Source organism: Ananas comosus, linkage group 9 (assembly GCF_001540865.1).
Source record: "Ananas comosus cultivar F153 linkage group 9, ASM154086v1, whole genome shotgun sequence".
Classification (NCBI taxonomy): Eukaryota; Viridiplantae; Streptophyta; class Magnoliopsida; order Poales; family Bromeliaceae; genus Ananas; species Ananas comosus.
The window spans coordinates 5,088,181-5,103,710 of record NC_033629.1 but is presented as its reverse complement, the minus strand read 5'-3'; the positions used below and the strand labels follow the sequence as shown (position 1 = coordinate 5,103,710).

The following is a 15,530-nucleotide window of genomic DNA, read 5'->3' as shown; positions in this document are numbered from 1 at the left end:
TATCCAAACCCGAACCCGACAAAAAATACGAAGCCGGAAACCGAATCCGAACCTGAAAATCGAACCCTGAATAATTATTTCTCTTTTCAATATTTCATAATATATTAAATTAAATCAAAAATTTTAAACTACAAATTCAAATATAATATCAAATTTTTGTATACATATTATATATAATGTAAAATAAATTCGGGTTCGGGTTCAGGTTCGACTCGGATACAGTTTTAATCCATATTCGTATCCATATCCGTCGGATTTTTATTTTTGATATCAATATTCGAAATCATATCCATTCAGTATCGAATAAATTCGCTCCGAATTTGGATTCGAATAAAATTTCAAATATCCCTACCGATTGACAACCTAGCTATATTTCTCTTTAAAAAAAAAAAAAAAACCATAGTAAAAAAGATCTACCATATTTATCACCATACACACCATTTTTTTTTTTTCTCCCAAAAATCAATATTCTAAAATCCGCGGCAACTCCTTCCCGGTTTCCAAGCCCGCCTATAAATAACAACCCCACAAAAAAGTCACAAAACCCAAACCCAATCCCAATTCATTTCTTTCTCTCTTCCACCCTCCCCACACCCCCAAATTATTCAACAAATTCAAAAAAAAAAAAAAAAAAAAAAAACCCAAGTAGAGAGATCTCGATCTCCGAATATTCCCTTCCTTCTACTTCCACGAGGTTTGTTCTCTAATAAAATTCTTCGTTAAAATTTTTTTATTATTATAGAACGGATAAATCCATGCAGCAACCCCCATTATTTTATTTCCTCAATTGCTCGGCCTGCAAATTTGTTTCTCTTACCCTTGGATACGCATTTTTTTATTGTCGATTCAGTTAGAATGTCGGGCCTCGGATTGCGACGGTCTTAAAATTTATATGCGTATGGAGATTTCATATTTATTTTTCGTAACATTTGTTGTATTGTATTATTTTTGTTTGAAGAGCGATATATGGAGATGGGAAATGGAGGAGGAGGAGGAGGAGAGGTTAGGAGGGTGAATGTTGTGTATTTTCTCAGCCGCGGCGGCAAGGTCGAGCACCCGCACCTCATCCGCGTCCACCACCTCCACCGCGCCGGCGTCCGCCTCCGCGGTATGCGGTACCATCCCCGCAATTTCGACTCATTTTGCGCTTTGTCATTAATTAAGGTTTAGTTTGGTATTGAAGTCTATCTAATGTTATTAGATAAAATGGAGTTGAGAAAAAAAATATATAGAGATATGTTTCTGCGTTCTTCGGTAGGACTGCAGAAAATATATTATAACCGACTGATAGTAATATGCTGAACGCAATATTACGTACAGAAACAAATACGGTATTCGCATACGAGACCGGTTTTAATTAGACTTTAATATTATTATATTATAATATTATATATATTTTGGATATATAGATGTGAAGAGGTGGCTATCGGAATTGAGGGGGAAGGACATGGCGGACTCCTTTGCCTGGTCTTACAAGAGGTTCGTTCCATCAATTCAATTCCTCCTCCTTTTCTTCTTCTTTTTTTTTTTTAATTTTTTTTTTCTTAATTTTAAAAAAGGGTAAATTATTTATTTATTGATTTAATTATTTTACAGAAGGTATAGGAGCGGATACGTATGGCAGGATCTGACGGACGACGATCTCATCACCCCGATCTCCGACAACGAATACGTCCTCAAAGGCTCCGAACTCATCCCCCATCGCCCTCTCCACCCCACCACCACCACCACCACCGCCGCCGCCATTAACGCCCAACCCTTTCCTCCTTCTTCTTCTTCTTCTTCTTCTTTCAGTAAGCATTATTATTACTATTCCTATTATTATTATTCCCTTAATTTAGCTTTAATTCATTAGAATAGTTTATGTATGCATGTATGATTGGGTGGTGCTTAAAAATGTCGAGCGTTATTTTTTTGTTTTTATTTTTTTTTTAAAAAAAAAGGTGAGAAAAGTTCGAGGGTGGCTGCTGCAGCGGAGGAAGACGAGGAGGAGAAAGAAGAAACTAAAGAAGAAGCAGCACCAGCAACAACAGCAGCAGCAGCAGAAAAGCTGAATCCGAATCCGAACCCGAATCCGAATCCGAATCCGGCGGAGACAGTCTGGATCGAGGCAGCGGAGGATGACGAGGTGTTGTCACTGAATCCTCCGCCACTGCCGCCGCCGCCACCGCGGGACTCGTCGGACGAGTCTGCGGCTCAACGACGCAGCGCGGTGTTCAAGATCGACGCCCGAGAGGCGGTGCAGCAGCAGCAGATAGAGGAGGAGAAGGAGAAGGAGAGAGGAGAGAGGATGGCGGGGGAATCAGAAAGGCGGAGCCAGAGCCGGAGCCTGCGCCGGGCGTCCCACGCGCTCCGCAGCATCCTCACCTGCCGCGCCGTCGAGACCAACGACGCGGCGCTGCGGCCAGTCAGCCGGCGCGAGCGGAGCAGCGGCATCGGCGGAGATGGATCGCAGCTGGCTGCTCGCCGGCGGACAAATTTGGAAGGCCGCCGTTACGACTCCCGGTGAGTAAATTACAGAGATAACAATATCTAATCTACTTTTTAAAATTTTAAAAATATTTTATTTATAATTCTAAAATTTATAATAAAATAAATTTACAAATCGGCAAAAGCCTCTGAATTAAATATTATTTTTAAAAATTTATAATTTTTTCTGCATAAGAAAATATTTTATATTGATATATAAAAATATATATTTTAACTTTTTTTTTTTTTTTTAAAAATATGCAAGTAGCATTTCGCAATCTATTTAGGAAAATACTGTTTTTTTGTACTCCTACTTATAGCTGTAAATTATATATCAGCTCATTGTAGGCTTCACAAATTTTTTTCATGTAAATTTTTTATATTAAAAAGAAATTTAATAAAGCTAGTAAAAAATAATGAAATTTGCATAATTAGTAGAGTGCAAACTTTGCACCATATAAATAGGTGTAAAAATAGCATCTGTCACTGTTCTAATCATTGCTTTTTGTCTTTTCTTTTCTTTTTTAAATGAAGGTTGTAAATTTTTTTTTGTCTTTTTTGGTCTTTGCATTTTGTATTCTATATATATTGTGTGTCATTTTACGTGATTTTTTTAGTGTATAATAATAATAGTAGTAATTCTCACTGTCACACAGCAAAAAGGCACCAGTGGATGCAGACTAGCTCCCTCAATGAATGCTATTTGAAATACAACTCTTACTTTTAAAATTTTATTATAGACAATTTTTTTTAAGATATTGATTTTTAAATTAAATTCAAATTAGTTACTTTATTAAATTTGGTGACTTAACCAGCTATTATTATTAGTTCACTTATTTAGTTTTATGCACTTAAAAAAATAGTCTAAGCTATTAAATTTGATATAACAATCAATTAATTTGACACTTTTAGTTGCTTGGCCACAATCATTTAGCTCTAAAAAGGTTAAAAGTTGGAAAAGTCTCAATAAAAAATAATGTACTTGAGGGGGTTATTTCTGAATGGTCTATAGTTGAGTTACTAATGTATCATATTATTAATAGTATTTCAGCTCAAAGCACATAAATAATTTTACCTGTGATTTTTTAATTATCGGATTGTGTCAAGTTTCGTGCAGCACTACTGAACGAAATGCCAGCGAAATGCCCGGTTAAGTCTTCGTTATTAGTGCTGTATGGATTATAAGGCGATCAGACGACGGCTAAAAAAATCAAAAGCACAGATATTTTTATACTTTTAAAATCACATGAGCCCTACTATATATATTTTTATCTAGTAAAAATTAACAATTATTATTAAAGGCTCCTTTTTTAAGTGTTTTTATTTTATTTTTTTCCTTTTAAAGAGCATAATATTATTAGCTATATTAATATATTTTATTTTGAAAACCAAATTTTATTTTTTTTTATTTTTATTTTTTTGTAAACAGGAAGAGCAGGTCTGGTGGCGGGAAAGGGACGAAGATGGCGGGAGAAAAGGTTGGTGTGGCGTCCGCAGCGTCTTTTAAGCCTTTTGGCGCGCCCTACTGCTCGTAAGTGTGCTCTCCCTCTCTCTCTCTCTCTCTCTCTCTCTCTCTCTCCCACACACACGTGCTCGTATATGATTGGTTGGCACGTGTAGATATTGATTGACACGTGGACTCTTGTTAGTAGTCCTGCACACGCATGGGCATGGACACGTGTGATAATTTTTGGGGCTAAATTATAACTTTCAAGGAGTAATCCCATAGTAATATGATATGATATAATATATATATATTATATATATATATATATATATATATATATATATATATATATATATATAGTTAGGCCTTATACTATCTATAATCCGGAGCTCGATGCTATACTCTTGTTTTCGATCTTAGGGTGTTCAATTAACGATCCACACTGTGAAATATGATTTAGGGTATATGAAGTTCTTAGAAATAAAATTTTAATTTTTTTCGACATGTTTTACTTAGTAAATAAATTATATTAAAATGGACGGTGGAAATTAAATAATCTTTAAATTTGAGTATAGACTTTTAAATTCAAGATCAAGAATGTTAACTTTAATCTAGATAGTTTAAAGTAATTTCTATCAAAATTTGAAAGAAATTTAAATTTTTCACACCGTTAAACTCCAAACTCGTCATAGTAGCCATTGAAAATTGACAATTTTGAAATCGTTTGATTCAAAGTAAACTATGTCGAAAAAATATAAAATTTTATTTCTAAAAACTTTAAATATCCTAGATCAGTTTTAACGGTGTGGATGTTTATTTGAACAACCTAAGATCGAAAACAGGACTATAGTACCGGAGCCGGTACTATAGATAGTATAGGAGTAGCTTTCTCTCTCTCTCTCTCTCATAGATAATATATATATATATATATATATATATATATATATATTATCATCATCGATTATATTGATAATAGTTTAAAATTATACATATAAAAAAGAGTTAATTGCATACAGATTCCCGCAAATATAGTGAATTACAAATATATTTCTGTAAAGTTCAATTTCATAAATTATTTCTGTAGAAATTCTAATATTTTTAGATATATCCGCTGATTTATTATTAGAGAACCGTTAGAAAACTGTTCATATTTTCAATTTTGCGATCACAAATATGTCTCTCCAAAAGTTATAACAGTATATATATAAAAGGTAAAAATATAAAAAATTAACTGGTGGATATATTAACCTATAGTTAATTAAACTTTCTAACGAATTCTAACAGCAGGGATATATCTGAAAACATTAGGACTTTTATAGGATAACTATGAAAGTTGAACTTTATAGAAATAATTTGCAATTCACTATATTTTCATGGGAATCTGCATGCAATTAACTCTATAAAAATATATGGCGGGGAGATGAAAAGAGAAAGAAAGAGAGCCGTAAGAATGGAGAATGGCAAAAATTTGCATAATTATATAATATATATAGAGTCCGGCTACTATACTCTTATGAGTACGATCGCCTCGTAATTATAAGTTGTTTTCGATGATAAAGCTCCGAATCGACGATCCATACCGTTAAACATTATCTAGAGCATTAAAACTTTAGATATCAAAATTCATAATTTTTCGATATCATTTACTTACGATCAAAAGCTCACAAAATTGACAATTTTTAACGGCGGTATGAGAGACTTGCTAGTTTGACGGCGTAAAGGAATTGGAATAAGTTGAATTTTTGATGGAAAATTCTATTCACTGCCTAGATAAAGATCAATAACTCCGATCTTAAATTGAATGATCGATCATTCATTTTTAGGATGTCGTTTGATTTTGACCGTTCATTTATGCCCGTTTGATGGACTTTATTATGATTTCGAAAAATTATGAAATTTATTTTTTAGAAGTTTCAAATACTCTAGTTTATATTTAACGTAGTGGGTCGTCGATTTGGAAGCCCTATCATTGAAAAAACTTATGAGTACGAAGTGCTCAATACTCATAAGAGTAGTAGCCCTACTCCATATATCTTGATATTAACTATAAACAAATATATTTGGTGGTTTTCCTCACCCCGTCCTACCAAGGGTATCTTGGTAATTTATTTGTATGAATATTAACAATAAATATCTTAGTAATTTATTATTAGTGAATATTAACAATAAATTTATATAATTAAATTATAAATAATAATATAAAATTTTAAAACTTAATATGATTAGATGAACGCCACTATTAACAAGAATTAAAATTTATTATTATGCCCAGAACTTTTCAAAAAAAAATTAAGTACACAAAACTTTCAAATTTTTTTAAGAACAGCAGTACTTTTTCTCTCTTTCATAACTAAAATTCATTTATTCTCAAAATTCTAAAAAACTTATAGTCAACTAATTATTATTTGAGTATAATTATTAATGTTATATAATTAACTTATAAATAACTATAATGTTGAAAATTATTTTAAATTAGAGCAATTTCTTATTTTTCATTAAATTCTCTATATCATTTTAAAAAATATTTAAAATTTTACAAAAATACTAAACTTCAATTAGTGTCTTAACTATATAACCTTCAATTACACTTTTGTACCAACAAAATTTTAAATTAAATGACGAATTATGATGATGAAGGTGAAAAAAAATATAGTGTAGTAAAGTTAATTTCTTAAAACTATTAAACAAAGTTTAAATATGCAAATCATAAAACAGATAATATTATTTGTTGAATTGTTTGGAGTTTTCTTTTTCCAAAAAATATATTTATTTAGAAAATAAAAAATAAAAGTCAACTAACTACTATCTAGATATTCATTACAATGGTGTATAATTAAATTATAAATCACAATTGACACCGTTCCTAAGTTGATGATGAAGTCATTAATTGCTAATAAATGTTCGTTTTGAAATAAGTGTTCCTTTGTTTTTCTATAATTGTCTTTTTGTTTTCTTAAAATGAGTTATGATAGTCTAGAATTGTGTGTGTCTTTTAGTATTCCTAAAAGTGTATTTATTTTTTTCATAAATTAAAGGTGATTAATGTATAGAGAAGATAAAGGGTTATTTGAGAGCCTATAAATAAGTAATGATTTTATAATGAAAGCAAGTTAAGTTAAGTTGAAGTTTCACTTTTATTTGAGAATAAGATTTCTTCTTCGTCCTATCTCTTAGGTGGATTTTCTGTAAGAGGAGAGTGTTACTCAACATTGTGTTGGTGGATCCGATAGCGGGTGAGTGTGCTCGAGTTCGACGTGGTGGATTCTACGGCGGTCGAGTATTTATCGTGTTATATTGGTCCTATCCGCGACCCCTCTAAGTTCCAGGTCAACCATAATATAGAAAATTATATTAAATTAGATATTTATAAAATTTTACAAAACACTAAACTTCAATTATTGTCTTAAGGTTAAAAATATAACCTTAATTTTACTTTTACAAGAAAATTTAAATTAAAAGACAAATTTGATCATGAAAGAGAAAAAATATAGTGTAGTAAGTTCATTTCTGAAAATTAATAAAGCAAAGTTTAAATATGTGAAATCATATAATAGATAAATATAATTTTTTGAATTGTTTGGACTTAAATTTAAATACATTTTTCCTTCTCTTGTTATACAAAATATATTATGATTTTGTTCAATAAACTCATAAATTACATTGCGAAATTCGTTGAGGAACTACAAACAAAAATGTAGTGTACCAGAGTTAACCTTTAAAAATCAGTGATGTAAAATTTAAATGCAAAATCACAAAATAGATAAACATAATTTGTTTGATTGTTTGGATTTAAATTTAAATTCTGATAGATAAAGTTTATTAGCTCATGATTGATGTTGTGGACATTTTTCCATCCTCTATTATTGATAGGAAGTAAAAGATTTATTGAAAAGAATATTCATCTTGTGTATGATATTCTCTATAGCCAATATTAAAAAAATAGTAGATAATTTATTATTAATTTTAAATTTTAAAATAATTTTTTAATAAATTTTTTATAAATAGTTTATTCTAATAATACATATTATAGAGGTTTTAATTGTATTTTAAATTTATAAATTAGAATGATTGTGCTTTATATATATGGCTCAACAACCTTTATTCTTCCGGTAGTGCCAAGAAATGTATGTGCTCATAGAAATGAATAGTTTATAGTTTCTTCAATTAGTAGAGAAAAAAAAAAATATGTCAATCCTTTTATCTTTCAATATAGGAGAAATGACGAGGTTTAAATATTTTCTTCTACAAAAAAATATTAGAACTTTTTTAATTAATAAAGAAATAAAAAATTTAATATTTGATTTCTTCATCGTCTTGGCACCGATAAAGTGGTGAAGAATCGAGATGTATCTTCTCCAAGATATGAAAAAACTCCAAGAAACAGGAGTTAAAGTTTTGGCGAAAATGTATCTTCTCTAAAAAAACGAGGATATTCTTTAAGAAACGAAGAGATTGAGGAGATATTATTTTGTCCCAAGAAAGAAAGAGATTTCTTAAAAAAATAAAGAGGTTGAATAAAAAAGTGTACACTTTAAATAAATGCAATTAATAATTATTAAATATTTGTAAATTATTTATTTTTATTATTTCTCTATTTTTTTTTTTATTATTTAGTTGCCATGGGCAATGACATTAATTAGAACTTTAATTTGAAGAGAAAAGAACTATTAGAAAAATAATTTCTAAATATTATTGTGAATTTCAATCAATTTGAGTGATGTTTATTTAATTGGTCTTCATACACTTACTGAACAGTAGTTTTGTAAAATTATTTGTTTAAATTTTTTTTGTTAATATGACTTTTTTGAATTTTTTAAAATGATTATTTACTTATATTTGACGTGAATTGTATACGAATAAATTGTACTTGTAGTAATCTTTTTTAATTTACTTTCATATTTTTCGATGATTTGATGAATTAGTTGCATAGTAACTTGCTTTCACTTTGTAAATTAAGTTTCTCTAAAATATTATATAAATATTAATTAATGGCTAAATTATATAAAACCTCCCTGTCAAAATCCGATTTTTTACTTTTTCCCTGTCATTTAAAACTTACACTTTGCTCCGTTGTAAAATAAAAATAGTCATAAGAGGTATGGTGTAAACTGTGATACAAAATAACCATTTTGCCCTCATCATTTTTGGCAACAGGAGAGAAGGCTGAGGGCATTTTTGACATAAAAATATATATAATAATATTTTATAAACAGAACCTAACGATCACTAACGGCAGGGGTGAAGTGAATTTTTCATTTTACAAAAGGGCAAAGTGTAGGTTTTTAAATGACAGGGGGAATGTGAAAATCAAATTTTGATAGGAATTTTCTGTAATTTAGCCTTAATTAATTATCACTTTTATCTTGTTATTTTAATAAAACTTTTGCTTTATACTTGACATTTATTTGTAACAACAATTGATTACATCTGACCATTAATATTTCTAGGAATACAATCGAAAGTTTTATTTTGTTCAACTAATAGTTGTTTTTTTCTTTCTAACAAAATTTCATAACTCAATTGAGAGGTACCCATATAAAATATTACAAACTTTAACAAAATACACATAAGTATTATATATAGAAAATATAGCAAAATGAAAATATAAATTCGAATCAATAAGAAGTAAGATTTTTTTTCTAAAATTATACTCATAAAAAATTCTTGAAGACGATGACGAAGCTTCAGTGATGAATATCACCGAGTCAAAGTTTTCTCGCTTTAAAAAAAAAATGATCATCAATGACGACAACTAAGCAACAAATAGAATGAATTTAACTCTCTTTTTTTACTTCATTTAATCTAAACTATTTTCATGTATGGATGTTCAAATTTACAGTTTTATTTTACTATATTTTCTATCCAGTATTTTGTTCTAGTTTGTAATATTTTATAATTTTTTAAATCTGACATTACTATTTAATATAATATTATTTATTCACTAATTTATTAATTTATTTAATTATATTAAAAAAATCTATACGTGCCAACGCACGTGCACTGACTAGATATATATTATATATTATATATATATATATAATATATATATATATATATATATATATATTATATATAATAGTTTTGGTTAAAGCTTAGATTCTACTTAGTCCAAAATAGAAAAAAGATCTTCATACCAGCATTAGGAATTGAGCTTTTATATAGATGTATAGATAGATGTGTAGGTTTATACATTTGAAGGAATTAGAGGGCATAATAATACATAGATGATGCTTAGATTAAATTATGATGTTTTGGATTTAGAAATTAATACATAGGATATAATATAATAAATATAATATTGATAAACCATCAATAGTATTGTAAGATACATTCTAGAGTACCTGCAGCAACACTCTTATAAAAAGCCTTCTTACCCTTTAGCGCTTTTCAAAAAATTATTATTATATTAATTATTTCCTTATATTTTGTCGGTATATTAAATAGATCTAGCCATTTAGAATAATTGTTGAATTGAGCTATAAATTTATGAAAATGAATTTGTAAGTAAAATTATTTATAAGTAATGTAATAAAATTATATAAAATTTATTAAGCAAATTAGGAGATTTTTCTTAATCTAAAAATTTTAAAATAATTTTTGAGTCGTAAATTGGATATATGTTTAGGAGTCCAGCTATGGTGCTTGTAAAAGCACCAAGCACTTAGTGTTTGTAAGTTTTTTACCGTTAGATCTACTCCTCGGATCATTTTCAACCATTAGATTATACTATTCAACCAACCACCCACTCAATCCTATAGGGCCCACATCATCCTAACCGCATATCTCTTAATCCAATGGCTAAAAATCTACAAGCACCAATAACTTGGTACTTTTAAAAGCATAGGAGCTCAATTCATATGTTTAGATGCTAATTAAATAACAACTTGCTTAGTGAAGTTTAATTTTATTACCTAATTTGTTAATTTTTTAAATATTTTGGATTTATTCGGAATGACGACCGTGTTTTACTGCCTAATTTGCCAACTTTCTTTTCTTAATCGAAATTACTGATAAATTCTACAATTGTTTTGATCGCTCGTATTTCATAATCTCAAAACAAAAGAAAAATCAATTTTTTTATTTCCTAACATCTAAAATAGTAGTAGGATTGGAAATAGGTTTTTTTGTGTTTAATTGTGATAACTAGAATTTTCTTTTTCGTGTTATAAAGTTATATAAAATAATATGCAAGAACATATATATATATATATACACTTTCCTACAGTAGCATTAAAAATAGAAAAGGTGAACATAAATTTCTAAGATTTTAGGGGTTCTTATGAACTAATTATAGTTGGTATATTCACAAATTACTCCTGAATGAGAAGCATAATTATCAACATAGACCTGCACAAACTATCAAACTATATTTATTTATTTATTTATAGATTAAGGGAGAATAGCCACATAAGCAAAGTACTAATATATATTACTTGACTCAAACCTACATGTTTTGGTATCCGTGAATTCATTTAAAATTAGTTGTTTAAAAAAAAAACAAAGTTCTAAAGTCAAATATTATTATAATAATTAGATTGATCGAATTTTATATCATGCTTTCGTAAGGTTAGATGTAGTTGCTGATCATGCACATTAATTGGACATAGCTTAAGACAAATTTTTTAATTAGAAGTACTTAAAACCCTTTTTAAGTGCAACTTATTATGTTGACCCATGGAACTGGGCCCTGTTGGTGTTTGTTAGCAAATCTACATCTTGCACATATTCTATATGTTTTGTCATTGTTTGCTTAACAAAGTTCACAAAAAGGATCTCATGCATATGTTACAATTAAATTTTGTCTCTATTTGGATGTTAGAATTAAATATTTAATAATAGATTTTTTTGGCATAAAAAGTTTATTCTATGATTAAAATTAGCCAATTAGGATTTTAATTTTTTCTTCTTAAAAAGATCTTGGTATCGTGTAGACGCTTCATCACACACTCCTCATCTATCAAGTACTATATATTTTTTGGATAAATAAAAAAAAAAAATACTGAATAAGATATTTCTACAACCATATATGTTCTTAATTCATTTATATATATTATTATGTTAATGAATATACAATTGGATTAGGTGCAAAGTCCCTAGCCATTTTTGTCTCGAGTCGATATTGATAGAACTAAATGCATATAGTTCACTAGTAAACAAATATGTCGCATTGTAAGCGAAAAAAAAACAATGTTAACTTATTGTTCCCTTAACTCTACGCCACATTAAAATAGACTCCTTTAACTTTTTTTGATTAGCTAACATAATTTTTGTTTGTTTGTTTGTTTGTTTGTTTCTTTTTTCATGATTTAAGTTATCTTGGATCTATGAATGTTTGGTTAGGTAACGGCCCTATTTAATTAGGACTCAAAAAGAATCCTCTGAATCAAAATCAGGTCGGACAATAGCTGATGTTATTTACATCGATTGTTCAGTGTTACTCGAACTCCAACTTTTGTTTGCGTTAGCTTGATATGTTAGTCGTCTCATATGGTCCGTTAAAATTTTAGAAAGAGGTAACGTCCCGTATCTTTTGGAGATTCGATTGAAATTATCACGATTCTCTTTCTAGTACAGATTCGTGCTTATTAGAAAAGTCGGATTAGGGTTCAGACTATGGAGGATATAAATATATGTTATGCAGATGATCATAAAAAGAAACTCTTCTTACACAATATCAATCTATTGATCCAGGCGATTTTAAAGCAATAGTACTATCCATATTTTCACCAAAAGTAGAGTAGTTTAGTTTTCTTATTCCGGTCGAAGGTAGTAGTGTCTTCGGTAGTTGCCTACTTTCCTGACATTTTGGCCATTGGGAGATTTATGTCGAAATTTTAGTCTTTGGAGTTCCTTATATAGTTACGAGCCGAAGATCGATCGAGTACCGTCCATCCAAGTTCGATCTGAGTCAAGCAGTCGAACGTTGCGTATTTAATAAAGGTCATGACACAGCCAGTTGAAATGCTTGAAATGCATGCTTGAGGCTCTACCTATTGTAACTTCAACCCTTGATCAATATAAGTTCTCAACGAGGGGTTTCGCTATCAGGACAATCAATCTGGAAACTTTCAATGTGGAAATTGTTAGGCCGATAACCTTCGATTCAATAAGGGTAGTAGGAATAGAAGGCGATAGTGGAACCGCTATGTCGCGATCCCTACCAGACTGAGGGACTAGAAAATCTCCAATGACCATTCTAACTAGGCCAGTAGGGTGCTCGATCGCTATGAGAGGCATTTCAGGGAGAAAGAGGATATATATATGGTACAAGATAAAGATTCTTTACTGGCTCAAGTCTCATTAATGGTGAGCATACTGGCCAAAGAGGAAAGGAAGGAAAGAAGATCATTCGCATGTGGCGAGAAGAATTTTTGTACGAAGCGTCGATGTACGGAGGTTTCGGCAGACAAGTCAAGTCTCCAGGGAAAACTAAGAATTAACCTCACTATTAATTTGATTTGGAGAAAAAAGATTAAGCAAGCCTGAAGGTTGGTTGGGTGCTGAAAAAGTACCCATTAGATCGAGGAAGTTGCATCATCTTTGGCCAGGTAGCAACATGTGGTTGTTAGTTAAATCCGAAGCAAAGCGCGTAGAGTTTTAAGGCCGAGAAGAACTGTCAAGGTTTAAGATAATTTGCCTCCGAGTTGCGAGTGACCTAACCGCACGACATGAACCAAGTATGGTGGATGCGCAGGAGTCGAAGGAGACATTTCATGCGACGAGGCATCTTTTTCAGCTTCGTCGGCGAAAGTTGGGGCCTCAATCTATTGAGGCAATTTTAGAGCAGTGGTATTTTCCGTCTTTCGATCGAAAGTAGAGTAGTTTAGTTTTGTTATTCGAATCAAAGGTTGAGCAATACCTTCGATAGTTTTAGCAGTAGCTTTGATAGCTTTAATAGTTGCTTGCTTTCCTGACATTTTGGCTGCATAAAGATTTACGCCAAAATCTTATATCCTTGAACTTCCTCAGTTTTGAGCCAAAGATCAATCATGTCTAGTCCATCTAAGTTTAGCGAACTTAATAGAGCTTAAGTCACAGCGAATAACCTGATCAAATTAAAACTCTTGAGGCTCCAGCTATTGTAACTTCAATTCTTGATCAATAAAAGCTTCCCTGTATTTCTTTTCGGCAAATAGTTTGAACACGAACCGAATTCAAAATTATATCATCCTACTGAAACCAAGTTCAACTTGATTTTTTTATGTAAACTTAGAAAGAAGAAAAAAGAAATATCTATAATTCACAATTTGAACAAAATTTTGTATACTAAAGTCATATATTACAACCTTTGATATTATGAATTACATTTTTAAATAGCTTATTTAAATATGAGCAAATAAATTAGTAAAAATTGACTTTTCATATTTTTTTAAATATTATTAGGACTTGGAATGATTGATCACTCACTTTGTCGTATAATATCATGTTCGGAGCCAAACCTAAATTTTATTTCGAACAAAATAATCAGACCAGATTTTTCATCACTGTTCTTACGTCGCGATCCCGTTATTTTCTGGATTGGACCTACTTAGTTCATAGCTGTTGATTAATTTTCTTAAATAGATCCATTAACTCAAGTTTAATTGAATGTATTAGTTACTAGAAGTAAATAAATCAAAATAAGCAAAAGTTGCGATGTAATATTAAAAAGAATTTGCTTGTTTAGTTCAAAATGGCTAATAGTTGAGACGGTCTCTATAATTTTTATGTATACAATCAAAAGTCCCTAAATATTATGATGTTTTTTTCGTTCTATAATCTGCAGGCAATGCGGGAAACCGTTCAACCCAGAGAAACTGCACTCACACATGAAGTCATGCAAAGCTTTAAAGGCAAGAGCGAAAGGTTATACAAATCTGTAAAAGAAAAATAAATATATATAGTCGAGAAGTAAAATAGCTTTTGCAGTCGCAGGCATCACCAGGCTATTTTTGTCGGCTTTTTCTAGTTTTTTTTTAATTTTCTAAACTAGTAGCCACATAAACTTAGATATGTAAATGTTTGTTTTGGAGAGCTATATATGGAGTGGTCATTATTGACCACATTGTGGAATTGCTAAATTAGAATGCTCAAGTGAAGAAGTGGCATAGAGAAAAAAGAAGAATTAGATCGATGGAAATTAAGAAAAAAATAATGGAATTATATGATGCTAAAGTACATAAAAGATAACTTATTCGATCTGTTTGTAACCTATTAAAAATTGTTTGTTACATGTAGGTGGAGAATAGTTTTGGTAAGGGTTATTTGTTTGGCCACTTCGCTAATTACATTTTATGTTAAACTGGATGAGATTAGTCCAAAATTAATTCTTGTTTGATGCATTGTGGTTATTATTCGCGTGCAGCAGGAGAAATGCCCAATCGTTTGAAATGTAGCTAATAAAAAGAGTAAATTTACATAGTGAATAGTTTTATTTTCTAACATATATATAATGTGACAAGATCCCATATGCATACAATGTACTACTGTAATATAATTATGTGCATTTAATGCAATCAATCTCTTTTAAGGCTTAGTTTGGTATTGAGACCCCATTTGACGATGGGATAAAAGTGTATAGGGATATACTTCCGCGTTCTCCAATGACTCATCGCAATATACAATATTACGTACG

At 30.2% G+C, this 15,530-nt stretch overlaps 1 protein-coding gene across 2 annotated transcripts; it reads left to right on the top strand.

The window, feature by feature from the left end:
• LOC109714973 (protein UPSTREAM OF FLC) lies at positions 485–15,153 on the top strand. 2 transcript variants are annotated; one of them, XM_020239743.1, is made up of 7 exons: positions 485–694; positions 959–1,108; positions 1,410–1,479; positions 1,600–1,793; positions 1,944–2,505; positions 3,899–4,000; positions 14,682–15,153. In XM_020239743.1, exons 2-7 carry the CDS (start codon positions 967–969, stop codon positions 14,776–14,778), a joined length of 1,167 nt encoding a protein of 388 aa, XP_020095332.1. In that variant the 5' UTR covers positions 485–694; positions 959–966; the 3' UTR covers positions 14,779–15,153. The 2 variants fall into 2 exon arrangements, with proteins under 2 accessions (XP_020095332.1, XP_020095331.1); XM_020239742.1 differs by having other exon boundaries at positions 489–694; positions 1,597–1,793.